Source organism: Dermacentor variabilis, chromosome 9 (assembly GCF_050947875.1).
Source record: "Dermacentor variabilis isolate Ectoservices chromosome 9, ASM5094787v1, whole genome shotgun sequence".
Lineage (NCBI taxonomy): Eukaryota > Metazoa > Arthropoda > Arachnida > Ixodida > Ixodidae > Dermacentor > Dermacentor variabilis.
The window spans coordinates 141649673-141675109 of NC_134576.1; the positions used below are offsets into that span (position 1 = coordinate 141649673).

General features: G+C 42.5%; 1 protein-coding gene across 4 annotated transcripts; it reads left to right on the plus strand.

Moving 5' to 3' along the window:
* Window positions 1-25194, plus strand: LOC142557704 (uncharacterized). Of its 4 annotated transcripts, none has more exons than XM_075669741.1 (12): window positions 1-566; window positions 1449-1535; window positions 2049-2111; window positions 3822-3900; window positions 6261-6346; window positions 6803-6856; window positions 7148-7255; window positions 10908-11019; window positions 13347-13506; window positions 18764-18927; window positions 21219-21313; window positions 25022-25194. In XM_075669741.1, the coding sequence occupies exons 1-12, from the start codon at window positions 492-494 to the stop codon at window positions 25025-25027; spliced, it is 1089 nt and encodes a 362-aa protein (XP_075525856.1). In that variant the 5' UTR covers window positions 1-491; the 3' UTR covers window positions 25028-25194. The 4 variants fall into 4 exon arrangements, 3 of the variants coding, with proteins under 3 accessions (XP_075525856.1, XP_075525858.1, XP_075525857.1); XR_012822815.1 differs by lacking the exon at window positions 18764-18927 and adding an exon at window positions 16852-16916 and having other exon boundaries at window positions 2-566; window positions 25022-25037; XM_075669742.1 differs by lacking the exon at window positions 18764-18927 and having other exon boundaries at window positions 4-566.
* Window positions 25195-25437: the final 243 nt, after the last annotated feature.

The window sequence follows — 25437 nt, forward strand, 5'->3', positions numbered from 1 at the left end:
AACACTGCGTTGTGCGCTTCGCTTCGCTATGTCTTCTGCTGTGTGTGATTTGTGTCGCAGGAAGAGCGAGCAGTCGTGCATTTTGCGCAGATCAAAGACGCTTGATCGCTTTCGACTCGTCGCCATGTGTTGAACAGCGTGCCACCCGAAGTGTGTCACTTGAAGTGTCAAATCGCTGTGTCGCTGAGCGCACGGTTCATCGCCAAGCAGCTGAGGAGGATGGCTTCGACGCTTTGGTTACGAGTCCTTGATGGACGCTGGCGCAATGAAACCCGTATGGCGCAGGCGTTTACTCCGCTGCTCTAGCGTCTGTGCAGCTGAGTCCACGACTTTGTGCTGGACTGGTTGGGGCCGGGTGCAAGGAAGATGTGTGTGCTCGCAGTTCGGGCCGAATCGAGATGACTGTAACGGAGCGCGCAGGCTTTCGTCAGCTGCTGTTGTGTCTCATCACGTAAGGGCCTCGGGCCCCTACGCTAACACGGCGAACAGCAATGCAAAAGGAGGGTTCCCCCGTTTTTCTGCGGTACCACCAAGGTAGCGTACGCGGAGTCTCGTTCAGCCCCCGGGTAAGTTAATGCTAGCGTTGCTGTGCGTAACTCAAGTTTCCTGCAAGTACGCCTTGATTGCTGGGTCAGCTGTTTGAGGAACTGACACGTACAGTACCTTTCACAGCGATGCGTATTCAACAACATGCCAACGTTTAGTTGGTTTATAAAACTGGGCCCAATGTGTCTACCGCTCTTGCATAATTGAGTAGCATTGACGAGTGACTTAAGGTGCTTTTGTTTCTTCGGACGCGCGCTATGTTTCTCCAACCCGTAATATATATATATATTGTTTCTGTAAAGTGAGAATGGTGCCCCCATAGACGCACTCCCGCTGGTAGAAAATATGAGGGGGAAAACTGCTACAATGCGGCCGCGTTTTGCCGTCAAATTGGTACTACCCACTTGTTAGCATGCCCTCCCCCTTTCACTCATTCGCTTGTTCTTTCTTTTCCTTTCTTTTTTCGTGATCGTTCGCGCAACGGTGTTTGCAAGGCAAAATGATGGTGGCAGACGGCTTTGAAATTTCACCACTACTTTCATACTTGCGTTTCCCGAGAAATAAGCAGCAATTAAGGGAAAATATTCAGAAATGTAAACATGAATATATATTCTCATGCAGTAGTATGCCTGCCTAACTGAGTCATTACGATTACTTCGTTTTTTGAGATGTCATGTTTTCGTTTTCACTAGGGAACTTGCTTTAGTTGATGGCGAGGGAACAAAATAATTAAAAGCAAGTACATTATTTTGATCTTAAAGAGAACATTTAAGTCTTATAAGATTCAAATGTTTTATATTCCGCTTGGAACACTCCTTCCAGGCGTTATGCACTGCTTGATACTGTCTTCACTGCATACTTATAGGATCTGTTCCATTAAATCTTTCTCACTGCTGATACAGGACAGGTACTTGTTCTGCTCGGGTGCCTATGATGGAAAGGTCAATCTGTACACAGCACAGCATATGGAGCTGCTCATGTGTTACCAGGCGAGTATCAATTTCCGACAGCCGTACCTTCTTCCACTCCATTCTCTTTGTCTTAACTAAATTCAGCCTCAGATTAGAAGTACTATGGTTCGTTATGAATGTGGAAATTATCCCATTTAATAGTCATTGCTGTATTCCACTTATATCCTGGATCATACAATACTGCTGTAGCTGACTCTATTTGATGCACATTTTTTAATAACATAACTATTTGTCCACAGTGTGTATTTGATTATTTAGTGTAGTCTGTGATTTATTTTGGCATTTCATGCTATTTAAAGTTGATCTAGAATATTTGTCTGAATGAGAAGGAAATGCTTATGTTGTGGCAAGGTAATGCCCTGAACTGTTAAAATGAAGGATTAATTTGGCTTGGAAATTAATCTTGCATGAGGTTGTTTAGGTTACAGCTTTAGCATATATTAGTCCATACTTTTATATATGTTACGAATGTAATGTAAAATTAAGATGGTAGAGCATGTATTTTATGTAATTTACCTTTGTGACATCCAGATAGCATCCATGGGAATGACACGCAACATCAATGCAGTTCGTTTCACCAGTGATGGCTCACGTGTAAGTGAAGTGATTTCATGCTGTTATCTTGTGCTCAGAGAAACCATTGAATTTTAACATATTTGTATGTTGTGCACGTCTTCATGGCAGAGCCTTACGGAAGGAAACATTTCATAAATCTAAGTTGATAGATAATCTAAGTGAATGTGAATTTATAAGTCAGTGCTCCCAAATATCTACTGTACCATTTCTAATGAGAACAAATACTTCGTAAGTGAGGATATTACATAATTTGTAGTGGGATTTGCGACAGCATTGTGGAAATACGGAACCAGATCCCTGTGATATTTGTCCAGTTTGCAATTGGTGAACAGTGGTCTACCACTGACAGTGATAAAGATAATTCTATTGCAATTGAACATGAAGGAAAACACAATTTGGACAATATTATTTGAATGTCCCGTCAGAATAACTTGGTGATAGTACCTTTTCATATCGCTCTTTATAGCTTTATTTGTTGTAATGTAGCACCCTCTCTATGTGGAGATCTTGCTCACTTAAATTAACAGCACCTGGTAGTGCTGAGATTGCAGATGCAAAGCATGAATTGTATATTATATGCTGCTGCATTGACAATGAATGATGTATATCCATATTTTTTTACAGGTGGCTTGCTTTTTAAGATGTACTGCCTTCGTATATGACTTTCTCGGTGACTTAAGTCTTCTTTTGGTACATAAAAAATGCCAAGCAGTTCTTAAAACCACTGTCTATCACTCTAGTTGGACTGAAGGTTTGTGCCCAGGGTCCTCTCACAGACTAAATCATATGCATTCAGTAACTAGTTTGTGTAGTTGCCATGAGGCTTACGTATGCTTTTAACATTAAATGTCCAGCTTACTGCTATTAGCAGCCACTGTATTAGTTCACAGGCTGATTGTATTACATATAAAAGTTTGAACAAGGTGATAGGTTTGCTGAACCATTACCAGACCACCATGTGTACCCTAAGCAACACAATTCTTTCATCATTCTGTAACACAAACAGTCACAATTCCCAAAGCAGCTGAATATGCTTGTGATTGTTACTTGTAGTAGGCTGGCAGTAATTGCCTAGCATGGCAGTAGACAAGGCAGTGCATTGGTTTTGTCTTCCTATATTAGTTGGAAGCAGCATTGACTATAAGAGCCCGAGCACACTTAGCATATTATGTATTGACGCCTTCATATTTTTAGAAGCCTCTTTATACATAGGTACTTTGAGTGTCGTGAAAACTAATCTTGGTTGATCAATTCTTACTGAAGGTACTGTAAGTGATAAAAAATGATTGTATGACAAGGCTTTTGGAAGTAGTGGCACATTAACTATTTGTGTTTAATTTTGGGCTGTCAGGGTTATCCAAACAAGACGTAGTATCACAGGAAGACGATGGGTTCAAGTGAAAAATACTAGCCAAACAAGGCATGGCTGGCGCCTACATTGAAAAAAAAAAGAAAAGACCCGTCTTGGTCATGCCCTGACAAAGACAAGTCTCCTTGTCAAAACATTGGCTCTTGCCTGAGACATCCCCTTAGACCACCATTAATCAATGGCATAGCGATGTTAGAATATATTCCCTATTTCCAAGCAAAATGACCCGCTTAAATCGCATTTACTATTTATCTTGGCAACTTGTGTAGCAGCATCACCAGGCCTAAAAACATGAAAAGCAGTTTGAAGAGATGCTTACAAAATGTGGTCATTATTGTTGCGACTTTTCTGCTGTGCAGATTCTTGCTGCGACCACAGCCAGGAGATTGGCTGTGATAGATGTGGAGCGTGGGGAGCAAGTTATGACCTATGACAATTGTGAGTACCTACCTTTAATGGGGTGAGGGGCAGCAGTATTCATTTCTTTCCTTCTTCAAGCAGCCTTTTGCAGGCTCATTTTGAATGACATCCATTGCTAAGCTATTGTAAGCCACTTGTAACATTATAGACATAAGGCTAGAGCGTCATTTGTAGCCTGCACAACTGCATATAAATGGTTTCTATCAAACCATTTTTTCACCATACCATGGAGCTTCAGCATTAGTGGTCTCGACCGTCTCATGGCAGGCCATTTGTCTGCAAGCTTCTCGCAGTATGTGCATAATCAGGTGGAACTTTCTTCAGATGTGTAAAGCACAGCGAGACTACATAATGCAGGCACCTACTAACAGATTTTGCTTCAGTTTGAGTGGTGCTCCTTTTGCATTCAAAGCTACATGTAAGCAATGCAGTGTCTGTGGGATGCTAACAGCTGTCACAGCACTATGTCAGAGTACTCCAATCAAACCAGTTCTTAAAGCTAGAGCTCACTAGACTGACAACATATCAAGGAATCACTCAACCGCAGAGCACTCCCACCACCGCATCGACGGCTCACAAAGACGAAAGAGACCACACTCAGATTGTTGCAAATCAACGCATTTTCGTACCCAAGGAGGCTTCATCTCATGTTCCCTGCTTAATATGACGAACAGTGTAAATACTGCGAACAGCTAGGAACACTCCAGCACATTGTAATGGATTGCAAACAAAATCCAAACTTGCCTCCTCTACCCCTTACCCCCCCCCCCCCTAAAAGCAGTGGGAGGCGCTGCTGTCTAGCTCCCGTCTCTCTGACCAGATTTAGGTTGAAAGCGCTGTTGCAGCCAAGACGGCGCATGGATTCCTGTGAAGAGGGAACCACTCCTGCAAATCAAGCCATCCTTATGCTTATTAAAGATGCTTTTCTCTCTCTCTCCACAGCGATCCTTAGGTAACCTGCATGCCAATCTGCTCAAATCAGCTGACTGAAAGGCCACCTATACCTTTGAGCAACAAGATAGAACTTTGCTTGAGTGCATTGTTATCACATTTGCCTGTACTAAAGAAAAAGTACTCAAAATTGCAGATCCTGCTGCAAAGAGCTGCTGATTGAAAAGGTTTTTTAAGGTGAAAGCCTTAAATGCCTCATCAGACTGTGACCTTGAAAATACAGCGTGCGGTACAGAAAGTCGTGAGCTCACCTCATGCAGACACGCGCGCGTGCCACTGCTTGTGCATTTGTCGTCGTCATCTTCCACAGCTGGCTGCAATGCCACTCATGGTGCCAGCGTCCCTATACTGCACCTGGTGCTCGTGCCACTGCTCTTGTGTTCATCGTCATCGTCTTTCACAGCTGGCTTCGATGCCACTCATCATGAAAAAATAAAGGCAAAGTTGATTAGGATAGAGTAAATTCAGGCACTCGAACCCACAACCTTTGGGGGGAGTCAAACCCATGACTTTTGGTATTAAGGCAAATTAAGGCACAGTTAATTAAGGTAGCATCAGTTAAGGCAACCAAACCCACAACCTTTGGTGGGAGAAAGCAATAAGAAACAGCACATTCAAATGAGAATGTCAGGTAATTTAAATGAATGTCTTTTGAGCACGCAGGCTTTCTTCTTCACCCTCTTTGGCGTATGCTAAAGTGAATGTCAATTGTTAATTTGTCTTGCCTTCTGTGCATAAGTTTTTCACAACCTCCTTTCTTATTGTGCTTGAAATGGTGGAATTTTGTGGGCCTTAAGACTTGTGATTAGTTTATTTTGCCCACAATTGAAGTGACAATTGGCGTATGCCTATACTGTTGGCCAATTGATGTGTCTGGATATATGGGGAGATGTTTGCTCCAGACTTGCTAAGGTCCATACATTTGTATTTTTGAACTGGTACTTCTTCCCAGTAATTTCTGCAACACAGACCACAAGCCATACTGCCTTCCTTCAACTGCAGCACATATTAAAGGTCTTCTGTAATTCATAAATGCTGCAATACTATCATATGACTTGAGCAACAAAAGAATGCAATGTTCCCCGGAATCAAGGAAAACATAAATGAATTGAAATGATTTTGAATTGTGCATCCATTGATTTTCTTTCTTTCTTTCTTCCATATGTGATAAAAGAGAAGGGTAGAAAGCTGTGTGTAGACCCCACTTGTGGCATGTTTTGGTTGTGTCAGTGTTGGAGGGTTGTACATGAAAATACCTTCATTATATCCAATATTGTTATTAGCATATGTTTACTACATGCTAATATTGCCAATTAACATTCTAGATTTACTTTGTTATATCCTATAATTTGTTATTTGATGTTCGACTGTAAGTGATTAAACAGACATAGATCAGTGCAGCTGACACTACCACTGTTCTCTCACAGGTGCCTATGACACGAAGGACAGGGCAAGCCTGGCCGCTGACCCAATCTGCCCCAACATGGCCGTCTGCAGCTCGGCCAACGGAAAGGTGCAGATGAGATCCATATTGTTGTTGGTCTGATGGAGGAGCATTACAAACCATGCCTCACAGCTTGTCGTGCAAAAAGGCCTTGCTGTTGATCTAGTTCATTCTCTCGCTAGTTCTCCTGCTACATTGACAGCAGAATAGAGAGTGACGTGGCATAGGAACAGAATCTTAGGATCAAGAGAAGTTGCTTCATTTTTGTTCCTCCTTCATTGTATGTTACATACATTTTAATTTATTTAGGTTAGTTGATGTCCTAACTGTTTTTCACGGTTCCTTTAGGTCGGACAATAAGGAGTACAAGATTTGACCAGAAGAGTAGATGAGGAATAGAAGATTTTTAGAGTGCTGAAAGACTGTAAAAATCGGCTAACAGTTTGGCAAGTTACTACCAGTGGATTGAAAAAGCTAATATCCATAATGCTGTGCCTATTATGACTCGCACTTCTTTCTGTGCAGGGGCTGACTCTGTTTGATCTTCGAATGCCACTGCCACTTGACTTTGTGTATGATGTAAGTCCTTCTTTATTCTTTTGTTTATCTAAATGGTCATATTGTGATAACACATGTAGATGGAAAGATATCATAAGAATGATATCTATATTATTGATACTGACATCTGATGTAGTATTATCACAATGTGACAATAACTAATCACATCATCACATTGTGACAATAAAGCTGGAATGACACCAAAAATAATAGATACATTACACAGTGCAAATACAAGGAATATTTTGGGTCTCCCCACTCCTTAAAAAAGGGGGAGGGGGGTCTAACAGATAACTACTGCTTGGCTTGCAGCTGCACGATAATGCCATCCGGGACCTGCTGTTCCTGCACAGTAGCTGGCCGTTTGTGCGTAGTCACCAGAGCACAGTGCTGTCGCTCTCTGCTGATGGTGTCTGCAAGGTGAGCCGAGCATATGGCTGTTGCTTTCAAAGGGTCCCTGCAACACCTTTTCTTCAAAGCTCCAAATGCACTGGAGTGAATGCAATTCCTTCCAAGAAATATATTTCATGGAAATTTTTGAAAAAGTCCTGATAAGAAAGGACACATAAAGAGTGCAATAATTATTTTCTCCAGTCCCCCTCAACACAATGTTTTCTCTGGGCTAGTGTGGCACTAACGGCAATGCTTTCGCTCAGGAGTAATTCACGGTCGTAAAAAATTGCCCATTGGCTGGCACCTACAAGCTGTCACGCTGGTTATATCATTAACAGTGTCAAAAAGGGAGTACGCTGAAAAGCCCAAGGAGAAAGAAAGTTATCTGTAGTATTAAGAGACTGTAGGATCTCTCTGCTACATGTGGCAGAATAATTTTGGTCGCATGTTTATGGTAACATTGTCTACAGATTGTGATTGTTTTCTTAGCTTGTTAAAAAAGCGCTCCAGCATTCTTCTAATGCGCAACTCTCAACAACAGGTAATTACATCCAGCAGGGGCATATGTACGGAAAAAAATTTTGAATTAAAAAGTAGATATCTTGCTATTAAAGAAGCCATGAACCGCTTTTTATTGAAGGGGAGAAATGCACTTGAAGTCAAAATAGACTATTTCAAAAATACTTTACGTGCAGCGGTGGCGTAGAGGTAGAACACCCGCCTCGCGTGCAAGAGGTCCGTGGTTCGAATCCCGGTGCCGGCAATTTTCCACCGGATTAAAAAAAAAAAAGTCCGCGTGTTGATAAAATTGCACAAACAGGCCTGGAGTGTGGCCTGATCCCGGTGACCAGAACCGGTAACGCACTCCCTCACCAGAGCAGGATTGGCCACCCTGGTGCAGTACTTGGCCACAACCTCCTATGAACACAAAGTATATAATAGCTGTGTCTTACCAGTACTCACCTACGGGGCAGAAACCTGGAGGCTTACTAAAAGGGTTCTACTCAAATTGAGGACGACACAACGAGCTATGGAAAGAAGAATGATAGGTGTAACGTTAAGGGATAAGAAAAGAGCAGAGTTAATGACATCTTAGTTGAAATCAAGAAAAGGAAATGGGCATGGGCAGGACATGTAATGAGGAGGGAAGATAACCGATGGTCATTAAGGGTTACGGACTGGATCCCAAGGGAAGGGAAGCGTAGCAGGGGGCGGCAGAAAGTTAGGTGGGCGGATGAGATTAAGAAGTTTGCAGGGACGGCATGGCCACAATTAGTACATGACCGGGGTTGTTGGAGAAGTATGGGAGAGGCCTTTGCCCTGCAGTGGGCGTAACCAGGCTGATGATGATGATGAAAAATACTTTGCCGCAAGAAGTGCTTCGATGCATTCAGCAGAAGCAGAGTTATTGGCAATCAAATGCCCTCTTCGCTGTGCTCCCGTTTCTTCTTCAATACCTTGCACTGCAAAGGCTACAGCAGACCGGGGTGTGCCCACAACACTCTGCCTTCTAAATGTTACCGTGGCGTGCAGTTCAAATTGGCTTTTGGATGTTAACGTAGAGGCCACTACTTCCGATTTTGGTGCTTACGACGCGCCAAACTTAAGCCAAACGAACTTCTCCTCAGTGAGCCACAGTGCGCTTAGCCAGTACAATCATGGTGGCACATCGCGGCAGCCACAGCATCTACGTTATGTAGAAGACTGCTGCTACATGCAACTTTGGTGCATATGTACAGTGTTTGCTCTGTGCACAACAGGGCTTGTGTGTGTGCTTGCACTAATAGCCAGTCTGACTATGCTACATTGTGCAGACTGGCTTTGTTCTTCACAAGCTTGACCAACGGATAGTAGCCATATCCAACTTATGCATTTTTGAAGCACTATCAATTAGTCTGGCAAGGCACCTAACCAGTATTGGCCAGAAGTGAGTACGGACTGGCAAGCATGTGTGTGGTCCTTAAGTTTTGCACGGTTTCAGACTAGTTGACCATTCAGAACTAGCCGAATTAGTGAGACCCGGCGACTATGACACTGATAAGCAGGGTGGCCAAAGTTTAATTCCTACGTGAGCGGCTGCGGCCGAGCGTGTGTGAGTAAACGATGGTCAGCTTCTTACGGAAGTACGTAATTATTATTGAAATTTGAAAGCATATTTTTGCTTACTTCAGCTTGTTTATTGAACTTCGTCAAGAAATATACACAGTAAGAGTAGCAAGAAGTGCACTGATCCAAACATCCTTCTTGATTTACGTCAGCTATTGGTCAAGAGCAGCCGCATATGGGAATTCATTTTATTACTAAATAAAGCATCCGAAAGGGAATGAGGAGTAAGCTTCTGTTGAAAAGAGATGGTTTGAGTGAAAGGTGTCTTCGCGCTCCGCTTGTGACCCCCATGCGCCGCTAATGACAGCAAAATTTGGCTGAGATGTTCACAGCAGTGTATGCAGTCCACAGACTTATGTTTTTTTGCCAAGCCCGAGGAGTGGTTCAGGACCCCCTTACGTTTGATCTTCAAGCCAAACAGCTACTATTCGCAATTTCAGACAGATTTTAATAGTACAGACTGACGTGGCAACAATTGACCAGCGGACTTGAACGAAATAAGGAATTATCTCCTCTCTGAATCGCAAATTGTTGAGCCATAAAATGAGCACAGTTGTACAAATGTCAGCCCCTGAAAATCAGAACTGGTTAACCATGAACATAGAACCCATGGTAAACAGCATTGAGCTCAGTCAATACTTTGGAGGGAGACCACCGGGGAACAGTGAGTGCTGATGGCACCTTCCTTTTATTTCAGTGGGAGTGAAATGCAAAAACACCCATGTAATAGTGTGCATTTGGTCCACGTTAAAGAACCTCAGGTGGTCAAAATTAATACAGAGTCCATTGCTGCGATGTGCCTCATAATCAGATTGTGGTTTTGGCACATAAAACCCTAGAATTTAATTTTTGACACAGAACCAACTAGCACAATTGTACAAAAATCAGAAAGGCTTGCACCATGCTCAGAACCCGCTAAAAAGGTTATTTAAAACCACTATTCAGTTCATACTCAATTGGGTACCATTGCTGTTTGATCTGTGTTCTCTTTGGTGTGATTTGTATTCGATTTTGTTTTTAAAAATCAGTGTTAAAGCACTGCAGAAACTTTGGGCACACCACAGTCTGCATCTATGGCCTACATAAGACAGTGAAACGGTGTTTCTTAAATTACTGTCGTCTGCATTTTACTCATCAAACACTGAAGTTTTGTGTAGCTGCTTCAAGGAAGTTCTTAACAGAAGCACACGAAATTTTCGCTCCTTGGCAGTTTTTTGTATAGGGCAACATGAAAACCATGAAAATGATGATTTATTGGCATCACCTTTGACATGGGGTGGTGCTGAATGATCCCCTAGCCTTCTTGAGTTAATCAGGTATGCTATACATGCTTTTCATTCTAGCATTTTTGTACACATCTCCTTAATCTTCTTTCTCTTCATCAAAACTTCTCTATCTACCTTGTACCGCTACCTATGCCTGTAACATATCTGGTTGTATCAATCAACCACCATCAAACCGTTGCTGCCGTCTGGTAGCCGTATGCAGTTGTACACATAGCATAATGGCATGAAGAGTGGCATGCTCGCATTGTGAACAAAGGAATAAATGTTGCCACTGTCCCCTTTTCCAGGTGACCACGTTGGACGGCCGGTACTTGCACGGATTCGAAGTGGGCCACGGGGCGAACTCGGTGGCAGCTACTCCAGAGGCTTATGGTTCGGCAGCCGAAGATGGCTTCCGCAGTTAGTGCTACTCTTTTTGTATCAAGTGTTTTTGGGTTACCTTGCAGATCACGTCAGTACTTTCAGTCATTACAACTTCATCTCTAGGTGCAGCATGTTTCAGTTATGGAGTGGGAGTGGCAGCAGGATAGCTGTGAAAAGCTACAAAAGCCTGCTGTGCCCATCTATATCTTCCTCCGAACCTGTTATGTTTGCATGTGAAATAAAATTATATTGTACAGTGCAGTTTCCCTGGCAATGACGAACATAAGTTTTTAGGAATCATCTTAGACTTGTAACTAACATTTGTCCCTCACCTTGGGTATCTGAGAGCGAGATGTCCGAAGACAATGAATTTACTGAAGCTCTTGTCCCGTACATCTTGGGGAAGTGACAGAAGATGCCTTTTGAGGCTCTACAAAAGCCTTATACGGATACTAAATCCACACACAAGTATCTTTATAGTAGAAGCCTACGCTATACTATCGGCTATTCAAAACATAAGGCTCACGAACCTTGCTAGGGCTATTGTGTTTACAGATTCATTAAGTGTAGTCAGAGCCCTACTTAGTCCAAGAAAATAGAAGAACTCAGTTTTTAGTGAGCTGTACAGTCTGTTGTGCTCCTTATATATGTGCAATCAAGTGATTGTCATATGCTGGGTACCTGGTCACAAAGGTATAAAAGGCAACAAAGCTGCTGACGAAAGCTCTAGGTCAGTAACTTTTAGCGACGCAGATGGAAATATCTCCATCCCTGCCACAGACCTAAAGCCTTTTCTACACCGTAAATTGAGGAGTCATTGGCAAGGCGAGTGGGATACACAAGCGATGAATACGCTTCACATATAGCCAAAACTGGGGAACTGGATAAATGGGAAAACAGCACGGTACAAGGAAGTACTTCTTTGCCAATTAAGGATAGGCCACACATACGGTACTCACTCTTATCTCTTGACTGGGGGCGATCCTCCAACTTGTATTAAGTCCGGCAATAGTCTCACAGTCCTCCATGTTCTTATTCAGTGCCCTGCAATGGAAACAAAGAGGAAAAAGTATTTCCCTTCTGCATATCGTGAAAATATACCTCCTCACCCTGCATTTTTTCTTAGCGATGAACTGCTTTTTAATCTGCAAATAGTTTTAGATTTCTTAGCCGAAACAGACACCCTGAAAATTATTTGGCCAGGCAACTTTTAGCACATGACTAACAGGCCTGCATTCAAGGGCTCTCTTGGAGCTCTGGTGTCATTGTTATGTTTTGTTGCATCATGTTGTTAACGAAAGCCCATTTCCATAGCCCCACATCACTACCCAGTCAGCGTCATTATTTTAGCAGCTATATATTTTATGCCACTTACAGCGACAGTTTTTAGGCCCTTTTACAGCCATATCCCATCTAGCATGAGGAATTCATTGTGTACGTCATCCATAATACATCGTTAACATTACCACTTGTAATGCCGCTCCTTTGCCAAACCTGGCTCTTGCGCCATAAAACACCACACATCGTCATCATCATCATCATCTGGCCGTGTACACTTGTTGAGGGAGGACGCTGCACTTCAAAATTTATTTATTTCTGGGTAGATTTTGATGAAACTTGCTGAATTTATGTATATTTATGTGCTCATTTAAAATATGTATTTAGTTTTCTTGCAGAGTAAATAACATTTTAGAAATTTTTAAAAATTTGTTTTTTACACAACTTTTTGGAGGTGAGCTATTTACTAAAATATGTACGGTGTAATAAAGATTGACATAAAAAATGATCTGGAACCAGCAAAGGGTCTAAAACAGCAAGAATAGTATTCTAGGCTAATTTTATATCAAGTGAGAGCATGACATGTTTAAAAAAAAAAAAAGCCACAGTAACACTCAGGACAGATTACTACTTTTTAAAAATTTCTGTAATATTATTTATTTATATTATAGGCCTAATGCAGTCTCCAATTGTCTACCTCTCTGACAAAAATATAATTAGTGCAATGGGATAAGTAGAACCAGAGACATCGTCGCTCCAGAACTGTGACACCATCAAAAATGCTGTTTTGAGAAAATGAGAAAATACATTTCACAGGTTCATAGTGACTGTAGCAGATGCGAAATCAGTCAAAAGTGATACAGGAGTCTGACCAAGCTTAAATAATGCTCTACACCAACTTGGACCAAAGATGTTAGGGCCAATTTCTGGCCCCAAGGAGGTGTTTATAATGTTGCCCTATCTGATTTACCTAACCTTATATTTATTACTACTTACTTTGCTGCTTACTGCTCTGCAGCCTGCGGAGCTGTAGCTATGAACGTGACTGCTTTTCATCAGCCTTCTGCCATTGTTGCGTCATGCAGGTGTGTTGCTGGTAGGGGGCGACACAGTATCGGGATACGTGCCAGACATCGGAGTCCAAGAGAGGCTGTGCGAACATGGCAAAAATTCCGTGTGGAAGCTGCGGTACACCTCAAATGGAGGCCTGCTATACACTGCCTGTAACGGTGGAATTGTCAGGAGGTGAGATGGCATTTCCATATTGTACCCATTAAACTGTTGCTGTAAATGTGGCTGGATGTTTAGAATAGACGAAAGTACAGTAGACTTCGCTTAAGGGTGGACACTGTAATGTTCATCCTCTTTTTCATCAATGTTAATGAAACTTTCCACCCTTATAAAGATTTTTTGTGCTGATTTCAAATATGTAAATTAGTTTTGTTGTAGGTCAATTAGTTTACACGATAATTAACATTTCACTTCCATTGTTTAAGGCCGCATTGAAAAATAAATTGCACAATAAAGAATTATTTGTAAGGCATGTTTAGATAGCATAAAGATTAAGGAATGAAAAATGCAAGCACATTTTTTATCTGACCCTTAATAGATATATTACAGCTCATTGAATACAAGCCCGCAAAATATGGCAACCATGTGGCTGAAATTGTAGCAAAATAATTTCCTAAGTGAGAACAAAAACATTTGCTTGCTATACTGCAAAGAGTATGCATTAGGCTCCATTCTGCAAAAAGAATTTTAGTTCTATCTGTTCTTGGTGTTGAGATAAAGAGGCCTGAATATTACATCAACCCGAAAATTTGTGTTTTGAGAAAAGTACAAAAAACAAACTGCATTAAATATGAGGGGATATGGCATCCAGAACAACCATTTTTGATACTCGCTCTAGACACATGAAACTTTCAGGACACATCTAATCTTGTGTGCTGCTTATAAATATGCAACTAGATTTTTTCTGAGGTCAATAAAAAAAAGGCAGTTACAACTCTTCTTGTGTCAAAAATTTTGGATTTGATTTGCAAAAAATGTAGCGCAACAACATAGCTAAAATGAAGCGGGTATGTTCCTGGATGTTCAAATACTGCAAGTTAGTACTTGGATGTTTGTATCTGTACTTTAGCCAAAGTTATGAAATTCTAAGGTTGCAGCTTTAAGAATGTGAATTGTTGTTGGTGATTTCTACAGGATTTCAATATATTTAAAAGGCCCCTGAAATGGTTCGGACAAATTTTGTAGGTGTGTAGGATACAGATTAAGCAGAACATTCGCACCACAATTTAAGTGAAGCGTTATGTATTAAGGGAGCTACAAGCGATTACAAGTTACCCTCCTCCCTAGCCATGCTTTCCCTCCTTAGCTCGTTCGCCGAGTGATCGGGGCTAAGCTCCACCTTCACTGGTTCTGCTTCACGATGCAACGTCACATCGTCCCACTTCCGGTTGTTTTGGAGCCTGCCCCCGCCCACACGAAACCTCTCAGTTAGCCGCTTGGCCGTCGATCACCAGCGAGAGCTATTCAAGCATCGTGGGTTACATTAGTTCTGTTGATGGTCATTTGCGTCATGGACCCGGAGATTGAGGAGCGGTTGCACCGGATGAGCGCAAATCCTGGCGCTGATCGGATACTGATTGTCCGATGCGCTCATTTGCTGCCTTGCAGAGGGACACAATGTTGCAACTTGACATATTTCCAGTCGCTATGTCTGCAGCCCACAACGCAACAATGGTGATGCATCGTGCTCACGAAAAGACAGCCTGACACTGACGGCCGAGGGCCCGTGTGACGGCAGAGGGGTTCGGCCTCTGTCTCGACGTGGGAGCGGCTTGCATCAGTCCCAGACTGATCAGGACCTAAATAAAGTTCCTCATACCATACCATACTGACGGCGGAGCTCTTGTCAAATACGGAGCACGTTGTAACACAAGTAGGCGACACTTGTTGTGTGCCGGAAGTGCTTAAGTGTACTGACAAATTGTTCTTGTGCATTCTCTTTACGTTACTTTCTTTTTTATAAAAACAAATTAGCTAACATTTCAACTATTACGAACTTCATTTATTTACCATAAACTTTGAAAAATTATCAATCACGCGCCCCGGGCAGCCAACCGGAGAGCTCGCCCCACTGACGTCAATTGGGTTATTTACATCATGTGGGTAGGGGCGGCTTAAAATTTTGTCAAGCAGTGTGCTGCGAACGGCAGCGATGTGCATTTTTAAAACCTTATAATAAATTGCATGCTTTACGCGGAGCACTTAGATGCATCAATAAATGATCAGAAGGACCTACTCAAACAACTCAGCATGTTTGTGGAAAACTGTCAAAATCGTTTCAGGGTCCCTTTAAGTGTCTTAAGACACTATGTCACAGTTTTTGTGCTCTCTCTGACTCGCCTGCATTCAGGGAAAAAAAAGAGTGACAAGAAATGAATAAGTAGAAGGAACACAGTGCTGATCCCAAAATTTGAGACATTAAGAAAGCTATACTTGAGGAAAAATAACCAAGAACAAACTGGGAAAATATAAATTTGAAGCTTCAAAACAGGAAATAATAATTACAATATAATTAAACATGCAAAATTATTCTGCTGATGTAGACATTAGGCGCGAGTATAGCTCGTAACAGAATCTGGAATGCGTCAACACGAACCCGAATACGCGCGAGAGGCACGGGAGCAGGCATTGGCACATCGTCTCCAAAGTAAACCTACATGCGGGGACAGAGGGAAATGGCTAGCTTCGCTGCTGCATTATTGCCGATGCGATATGAGATTGTGCAATGAAGTCACTTATCTCCGGCGCGATCTTGTCGGCTCGTCTGAACCTTGGGCAAGCCCATGACATTCACATAGGGCCAATGGGGCCGATTTTCACAGGAGACGCTAGTGCCCCCTGGATTCTAACGGTAGTTACACTGATACCAGAAAAATGTTTACTTACTAATAATAGATGGTGTTTTGAATATTTGAATATTGAAATATTGAATATTTGAATATTGAGGGTGCAGTCTTTGACTTTGAGACCCTCGTCTGTATATTGTCTCTTACCAATTCATTTTATTTAAAAAATAATAAACTGAACTAAACTGAACTAAACTAAACTATTCACTTACAGTCTAAATTTAGAAATGACAGGTAACGTCTGAATAATTTCTAGTTGCTTAGAAAGTTAAATATGTATAGAAAGTACAATGACGCTTGTGAGGAGTACTGCACAGCAGACGACCGACGCCAGCGTTGTCTGCTTCTGCTATTGCTGTTGCGCTGCCTGCTTGCTTTGGCCAGGTTTATCCTAATTTTACCTCATTTACATAAGATATATATATATATAATTTGGCACTCAGAATCAGCTTGTACATTTACCTTTGAAGGTTGGTGTTGCTGCATAGGCTGAGCAAAATCAAAACGTTCGTCACACCAACTTGCTGCAAATAAACAGCTTTATCGTAACAGCATTATGTTTACATGAAATAAAAAGCATGTGAATAGCATTGCAGAAAATATACTGGAGTAAACATGCTTAATTGTTTATTTGCAATAAGGTGCTATGTACAGTCCCACCACATATTTCTAGTGAACGCAAGCTGTCTGCCGCTGAATGAAGAAATACATCCGACCACATAGAGCCGTCGCACGCTGGTATGTTGATAAATTTCCTCCACTTCTGTAGCTGAAGATGTCATGCCACTTCATTCACAGCATTCATAAACTGCAGCTTGATTTGAGCAGAAACACGTAGGTTTCAGAAGGGTGAATTTTGTCGCAACTGTTCGTCATCTGCTCCAGAATGCCTGCTCTCTCTCTTGCAATTACCCATTCGAGAAGTCACAATATAAAACTTTTCAGCATTTAAGCTGAATTTGCTTCAAGAAGTTTATAATTTCAGATAGAAATGTTTTTGTGTACATATTGTTTTGAAACGTTGTAAATAAAGTTTACATAATAAAGGCTTAGCTGCCGCTTCGATTACCGCTGCCGGCAGTACGCTGTTGTTGTTTCAATGGTGGCGCCACCCCAAGGCTTGGACGCGAAACATGCCACATACCACAGGCTTACCTTGGGATAACCGCCTCCTCTTTCTTGTTGCCGTAGGAAGTAGAGACAGCTTGCGCTTTGCTTTTCGTGGACACGTGTTGGGTTTCAAACTTTTTTTTAGAGAGGGTCGATTTGTCGCTTATGTTCATGATACGATGAACAATGAAATGACCTATTGCCAGGCCTAGCATACGAGCTTGATTGCTAGGCTTAGTTGCCATAGCAACAGCCAATCAGAAGGCGCCTTTCATCGCACTGGTGCACTGAGCCAATAGGAGGGTCGCATGCATCGCGGGCTTCATCAGATTGGCCCCTGGATGTTTTACGTTTGTGCTTTTTCTATGCAGCCATCACCAGCGAGGATGTGGGAAACTGAAAGGTGGCACTTTGAGCTTTCGAACGATACCGCGATGGCAGTACTCAGCGGTGGGAAAGAGAAGAAATAGCTCCATGAACTCTGGTGTTTCTGCGCGATTTTGGGGTTGTTTCTCGTTGTCCGCACTGACAAAATGATTTTTTTCGGACACGTAGGGTGCGTTTTTGGGAAAATCATTTTGATGTGGTGTAGATTAGGCATTACAGATTTCGAAACAAGTAGTTCCCAAAAATTGATTTTTTTCTTTTCGCGGATTTTCGGTTTTCACGATCCGTGTCCCCCCTTAAATGGAACTCGGAGGGACAGAAAGTGAAGTTCCATTTATCAGAAGTTTTTTTTATGCGAAGGACCCAAAATTCACGAAAAAATTTGCTTTATTTCAATAGCATGAAGTGTTTTAGTTTCACTGCAGTGGAAAAGGGCGGCATTGTGCTGTATTTGAAATATCACAGCTCTCTTTGCACGTTGTACTTGTTCATGCGCGCTCTATTTTTTTTTTCCTCGCGATGCACAAAGGAACGTGAAAACTAAGCAATGTGAATGCTGCAGAGCAGCCGCTGATGTTTCAACAGCACAACTGACTGATGGATTGGATTTTCTTGAATATTTGGCATCACCGTTTGACATGCTTGTTGACGTACTGCTGGTTCATGTGAAGTATGGCGGCTGATGAGGCAGGTGCACTTTCGGTTCCAGTTCTGTTTAACGGGAGTTCGCAAAACCAAGCGTTCTGCTTAACTCTTTTCTCTACAATGGGGAAAATAGGTGTTTTTTTTTTAGGTTGCACACATTTCTTTTTTTCTAAAGGAACTACTGCACTCAATATCTGATATGATACATAACCAAGAAGCAGAATGAATGCACTTTTCATGCATAAATGTTTTATTAACGAGATGTATGTCATAAAAAAGATATAAATTGCCAGAATCAAGATTGTGGGATAAAATTGAACAAAGTTTGTAAAAACACACTTGTGTCTGCTAAGTAAATATGTAACAAGAATTATGAGATGTACAACACGTATAGCCGTCTATAAGCACAGTCTCCAAAAAAAATTAAATTTTTCATTGAACAGGCATTCTACTACAAGATTTAACTGCAAGCGCTACAGTTGGGCGTGCCTGGCTGGGGCTGCCAATGTTCTGGGCTGGCTTGCGTTGTCATCGTTCTTAGAGTCAAAGTCCGACGAAAAGGCAGCATCCTCAGACTTGCTGCTGCTTGATCCATCTATAAAATCAGGTGCATATTCAGCGGAATCATGAAATCTGCGATCTTTCGAAGTGCGCAAGCCACTCCCTGAGGTGTCAATTTTTGCTTTCTACTTTGACGATCGCAAAACTTCAGAGCACGTTCAGAAATTACCACCTGGCGGCAAAAAATCAAACTGCTTTAAAAACCAAAATATAGTTCTCCTTCACATCCAATGGTGCAGTGTTTCTGTGAGCAGGACAGAAGGTTCCGAAAGTGGCATTTCAAACCATTGTTAGCAGGCTAATGAAGCCCAATAGGCACAGTACGGAAAAAGTTAATCGAAATTTGCTAACACTGTTTCTATGGGTGGCCAACCAAAGTTTGTATCCTCATCCCATTTATCTGGCGAGGATACATACATTTAAGCAAGTTTCATTTATTTGGAGTCTACTGTAATGGCAGGATCAACAAGGGCTAGCAGATGTACGAGTACATTTAGGGAGGTGGCGGTTTAAAAGCAAACTGCCTGCAACAAAATTTGGACTGTGTAAAAATTTGTTTCGGATAGCGTAGATACCGAGTTGCCTCCGTGCGAAACATTACGTCTGAAAAACGAGTGGATGCTTCATGCTAGCAAGAATAGACATTTTCAATACCGGAACGGGAACCAAACGTCATGAAAATGATGCATAACCTGAAACGTTGAGATCTTGTGTGGTTTCTTGGCGTGACCTTTGTACCGCCAACATGAAGATATTGTCGACATACGCGGCATGAAACCGTATCATTCGTCGCCAACTCCCAAATTCATCAAAATGAATTGTTTTCTGATTCAAATTTGCTTTTCTCAATTGCCTGATAATTTGGAAAATTCTGCGGCCCCTATCCGCGTAAGGAAAATTGATCAGTGACTGTACTCATTTGCATAAAAGGTCGAATTTCAATACAACGAAATTTTGATATGACGATGCAAATTGCAGATTTTACTGACTTCATTATATCGAGGTTTAACTGTAGTTCCTCAATCAACATCTGCTTGAGGAATTGCAGCCATTCGGCGTACCAAGCAAGGATACTGAGGGAATAATGTTTGCCCACTTCGGTGCAGTGCCCCAAAGCCGAACAGAAAGCTTTTCATAGGATGATCTAGGGAAGCGCATGAGCGTGCCGTCGGTCTGTGCATTCTGCCATCCCACAGCCAGAAGAGGAAGCAAGTTCTCGCACCTCAACATCCACACTGTCGGGTGGCACTTGCATTGAAAATGTTGCACTGTCTCTCATCGTAGCTGTGTGCCGACTCCTACCACCATGTGTGTGCCATGTGGGAAATCCGTACATCGAGATCAGAAAACTGTGCTAGGGAGACAAACATCAGTGGGCGCTAGAGTCAAGCGTCCCCATGTGAGCAGAACCAGTGTGTTGTTAAGCTTGAAGGAAAGACAAGAAGGTCTGGACTTATTGGGCATCAGCTTCAATTGTATGGTTCTATTTTCCTCATCTACATGCAGTACTATGTTTGAGGAAACATTAACGCAACATTTATTAAAGGAGAACCAAGACTTGTAATGAACATTTCCTTCCAACAAATATTACTTCATATAATTGAGTGGTATATAATATTGAAGCAACCTTGGCAAAGCTGCAGGGCTGGTAACTGTAAAATTTTCTTATTAAAAGCCTTTAAACAGCATCTAAGTAGACGTGTGCACCTGGTGGTTAGCGGATATGACAAAAATCCCAGATCATGGCCATGGAGATTTTCAGCACCCCACTGGCACTCCCTAATCTCAGAGGTCATGCCAAGGAGCTGGACTTTTCTCATCGTTCAGTGTTGTTGTACATATCTGGCAAGTGGTCATAATGGCATTTTATATTTCACTTCTAGCATGAAAAAAAAATTGTTTTTGCTAAATTTTCATGGCATATCTACTCATTTTAGAGCAAGATTTTGCGTGTAGACTGTTGTACATCTACACTGTCTGAAACTGGGCTTTTTAAGCCATCTAAAATTTCCTTACAATTGGCCTTTAAGAAGTGTGCATGCATGGATTCTACAAATCTTCTTGTATGTGTCACCAGATTGTCACGTGCAGCCAAATTGTGCTAATTATGCAAGCTCTTGTCAGGTCACCAAAGCTGAGCAGCATTTGGCTTGGTAAATATTTTGAGGCGGGTGACCGCCTGAAATGGTGACTGTGTTAGTAGCTGCCCTTCTGCCATCGGATGGGTAATGTGTTGATCTTGGTCAGGACAGATACAGTGTACACAACAGGTATTCCCCCTCCCATTTAGGGGACAACACCACCAGTGATCACTTCTCACTTGTGTGCTGTGTGCAGGTATCGGCGCTACCCTGACCAACACAAGTTCCTGGGCGAGGTGCTCTGGCACGAAGCGAACATTCAAGACATGGATCTGTCACTGTACGATGATTGTATCCTTTGATGATCAGACAGGATGTCTGCTTTGCAGGCTGTTATCATATGGCAAGCCGGACATAGAAAGCCTGATTTCAAGACACTTTCTGCATGCTTACGTAAAGTGCATGTTTTCATCTATCAGCTTCATCATGGCTACTGACAAACTTAATTTGTTCGTGAGTGGTTGCAAATGTGGATGATCTCCCTCGAGAATATTGGCAGCGAGCTCCACCACTGGGAAAGCTGGCGCCACCGTTGGCATGACGTGGCATGAGGGATCACATGAACACAGCGGCCGTGTCGGCTGCTTCGGAAGCGCCGAAGCAAGCTGAAAACGAAAGTTTAAAGTCCCACCTGCGCTGCGGTTCTAATTAAGTGGTGAGGCTTTACCACCTTGGGTGTCAACTTGACAACATCTGAAACTACTATAATAAGCAGTGGCTGCCTTTGGAGGCGTGCAGCATGGTAGGCTACTGCTCGGTGCCACAGTGCCAAATGTACGCAACGGAGCCTTATTCTGTCGGAGCCTCTGTCAGCCTTATTCACACGTAGCCGCAGGGCAAGGAGCTGCGTGAAGCTTGGCTGGCGAAACTTAGAACTGGCAGACAGCCACCAGCTACAACTCGGGTATGCAGAAAGCACAGACGAGAGGGACATTTCTGTTACGGCGCCGGGACTGCGCGATGTTTGGTGAGTAGCAGAAAATGCGCACTGAGACGCTTGCCCGCGCCCACTGCCTGGCTAATGTCAGGACGGTTTGGTCTATGAACTTGTTGATGCTAGATACTGACAAGTTCACTGGAATGGAAAGGGAGCGGTAAGACGCACATTAAAGAAAGGCATGGCATGTGGTCATGTTGTGTTATGAATTGATGCACTGGATTACAAAAAAGAAGCAGAGGGAAATCGCATGCTGAGAAGACCGATAAACATATAGTGCGACGCAACTTGAGAAATAATATTGAAATGTCCAAGAATTTAGAAGACAAAAAAAGATTGAATCGTCGTGACGGCACGTCACAGTCGCCGTGGGCGTCGAAGTTTCTATAATGAAATTATTTTTGAACCATTCTGATAGCGTTCTGATAACAATGGTTGCATTCTGATAACAATGATAGCATTCTGATAACAATGGTGAACCGTTCTGATAACAGTGGTTGCCAGTGTACTGTAAAATGCTCATATGGTGTGGCCTAAAGCTCACGGCAAGGTGCGAAAACGCGCTTACAACGAAAGCAAAACATTGTGCGCGGACATGCATGCAGATGTGCTGTCAGTCGCTGCGAACCCATGCGATCGCTTCATTGAGGCTTCATTCTGGTTATGCCCCATTTGGTTGTACAGAGAGCCCACTGTAAGAACATATTTCACATAGTTTACTTTCAGCATTTAATTGCCTACCTTTCAGGCAAGAAGCCAGTTCGGGAGACTCCATCGTGGCGACTGCGCGTAGTGACGTTCAATGTACGTATTCGGTAAAGAGATAGCATCTGTAAACGATTCTGTGCTTTCAGTTTGCCCAAGATTATTATATTGGCAGTCAAAAACTTCCCTCGTTTTGAGAGTTCCTGCGTAAATGTCCAGGACGGCTGCCTTGTGATATTTTTATTGAGCGCTGTAAGTGAAACCTATGGGGAGCGCGCCACGTGATCCCTCATACTACGCAAGGGAGGTGCTTCTGACAGATGGCGACTCCGTAACTCCTCGCCCCCAATTTGCAATGATGTGCGTTGATACTCTACTCTAGAACCATTTTTTATGTGCAGGAATAGTGTCTGGCTGGCTACCAATCAGAATCATTATTGTTGACTACTACAAGATCTGCTCCGAATCAACATTTTTTATGCTACAAAATTTATTCCAAAAAGCTCTTCACCATTCCCACCACTGCTAATGCTCTTATTTATGCAAGTCTCGGCATGCGAAAATGACAGTGTATGGATACTGTACCTGGTGGTTTTGCTTGCGCAGCAAACATATAGCCCTGTAAGCAGAGTACAACTTGTGCGAATAGATTAGATAGAAAGGATAGATTACACCAAGAACTGTTAACTGCACATTGAAGGAAGATCTTAATGGGAATACAGTCGAAACCTGTGTAATGAAATCCCACGACTACGAAATTCTCGTGACAACAAAATATTTTTGTATCCCCGGCGAATGCCTATCGGATTCAATGCATTTCGTGTCTCTCGACAACAAGATGTCGCTGTACTACAATCCCACATCAACAAAATTTGCTGGAATGTAACCCCACTTTTTACCTACTCGTGTAAGGCTAGCAGGCTCCAAAATGTGCTCTAATGAGATCGCTTTGCATTAAAATTGCGTAAAATATTACCACAGTACACTTGCGTGGGCGCCGCCATTTTCATTTACAAAAACAACAACCGATTTTGTTATTGCAAGGTTCAACTGTAAGATAATTACTGTAGAGTTGTCTGGGCACCATGCAAGTTTATGCTTGAGGCCTAAGCCCAATATTGCCGATGTGCAGAAGGGTCCACTGTTAAAGGGACACTAAAGGCAAATATTAAATCGAGCTAAAGTGATGGATTAGTGCTTGAGAATCTCTAAAGCATCAATATTATCGCGAACAGAGCCTTACTAATCGAGTAATTGAGGTAAATGCAGGACATGATTGGAGACTCCCCCGGGACATTCAAGTGTTTGCCCGATGATTAAAGCACTCCTCAGTTAAATTCTGTCACTAGTACGCAACCATTTATTCATTGCAAAAATGCCTTGTATTGTATTATAAGATTAAATAAAATGCTACTTGTCCAGTTCTATGTCACTTTTAGAAAAAAGAGCTCATTGAAATTACCCTTGACAACGATGCGTGCGGTCAAAAGGTTTCATTTTTTGCTTGACTCTGTCGCCCACACTTTTGCGTTTCAGTAGTTTCATTATTGCGTAGCGCTGCACTAATTTTACTGGCTCGCGAAACTCGCACGAACTGCAAGTAGCACAGAATCCAACTTCCATGTGATGTCGCAGCATGCCCAAACGGTCTACGCCTATTGACCAACAAGCAGCTACAGCAGCAAATCCACTGCTCTGTCTTTGCTCAATACCGCCATCTCTCCGGCCCCGTTTTACTCACCAACAGCAGCAAAGGGTGGTGATGGCATATGCAACATCACCACTCCCCTGGTTAGGTGGCGGGAGATTTGAATTTCAAAAAAGGTACTTGGACCCTTCAGATGCAATTTTCATGTAAACTAAGTCTTTTCTTGGCAACAAACAGGCATTGCGAAGTTTCTGGAATGGTATTTAAACAGTTGACGTCGACTTAGTATTTGCCTTTAAAGGGAACACTTGAGTGTGGCACATGTCCAGATTTTCCTTTCTCTTAAGAGTGCAATCACCTAGATTTGCAGCACACCACTTGTGGTTGACAAGTCTGACTCCTTTTATGACATACCTGTGCAGTGTGCTGACATTGCTTCCGCAGCCACTTGAGGCTAGGCCACCAGCAAAGTGTGAGCTGCACATTTGAATGTTCCCTATAACAGTGGACTGCACTGTACATCTGTACACTTAGATCCATTCAGAAATTGGGTGCTCACACATTTGATTTCGCCTGATGTATTGTCTTACAAGAAAAGTTTCATTTTTTTGCCCTAGTTTTCTCATCTGCTTCTGCACACTCAGTAGCCTACATTGCATATTATCGTTGCCTGTTCATGTAAAGTTGTTCCCTTGACCAAGTCCTGCAGACTTGATCACCGCATCCAAGGACCGCTCGGTGGGGGTACTTCCACTTGGCCCACCTAACCACGGCTGGACGGAGTACTGCGAGCTCTGCTGAGCTCAGAGCATGGTGGCAACACAGCCTGGTTTCTTGCTATCACAGTGAAGAGTGCACAAATTAAAGAAGCAAAAGACTTGTTGTCACTCTTCAATTTCTCACAGCTATGCTTGCATTGCCATTTCAATTAACATTGGAATAGAGTGCAGTCTCTTCAAAGTGGCCCACAGTGGTCACAGTAGTTTGGAGTAATTGTTTATTTGCCAGTGCAGAAGGTTGTATGTACCCTGAAACAATGGGATTAAGGATGTTGCTTTCAGTGGGGGGGGGGGGGCAGTGCACTGGTTGGCCGAAAAGCACTTGTGAAGGCAAGAGGCTTTCACG

Bases quoted from the DNA above. Each gene is read 5' to 3' on its own strand.
- LOC142557704 (XM_075669741.1), top strand. From the start codon at position 492: ATGCAAAAGGAGGGTTCCCCCGTTTTTCTGCGGTACCACCAAGGTAGC. The intron at 1,536-2,048 runs GCGAGTATCAAT...TGTGACATCCAG, and splicing joins AGCTGCTCATGTGTTACCAG to ATAGCATCCATGGGAATGAC. The intron at 11,020-13,346 runs GTTAGTGCTACT...TGCGTCATGCAG, and splicing joins AGCCGAAGATGGCTTCCGCA to GTGTGTTGCTGGTAGGGGGC.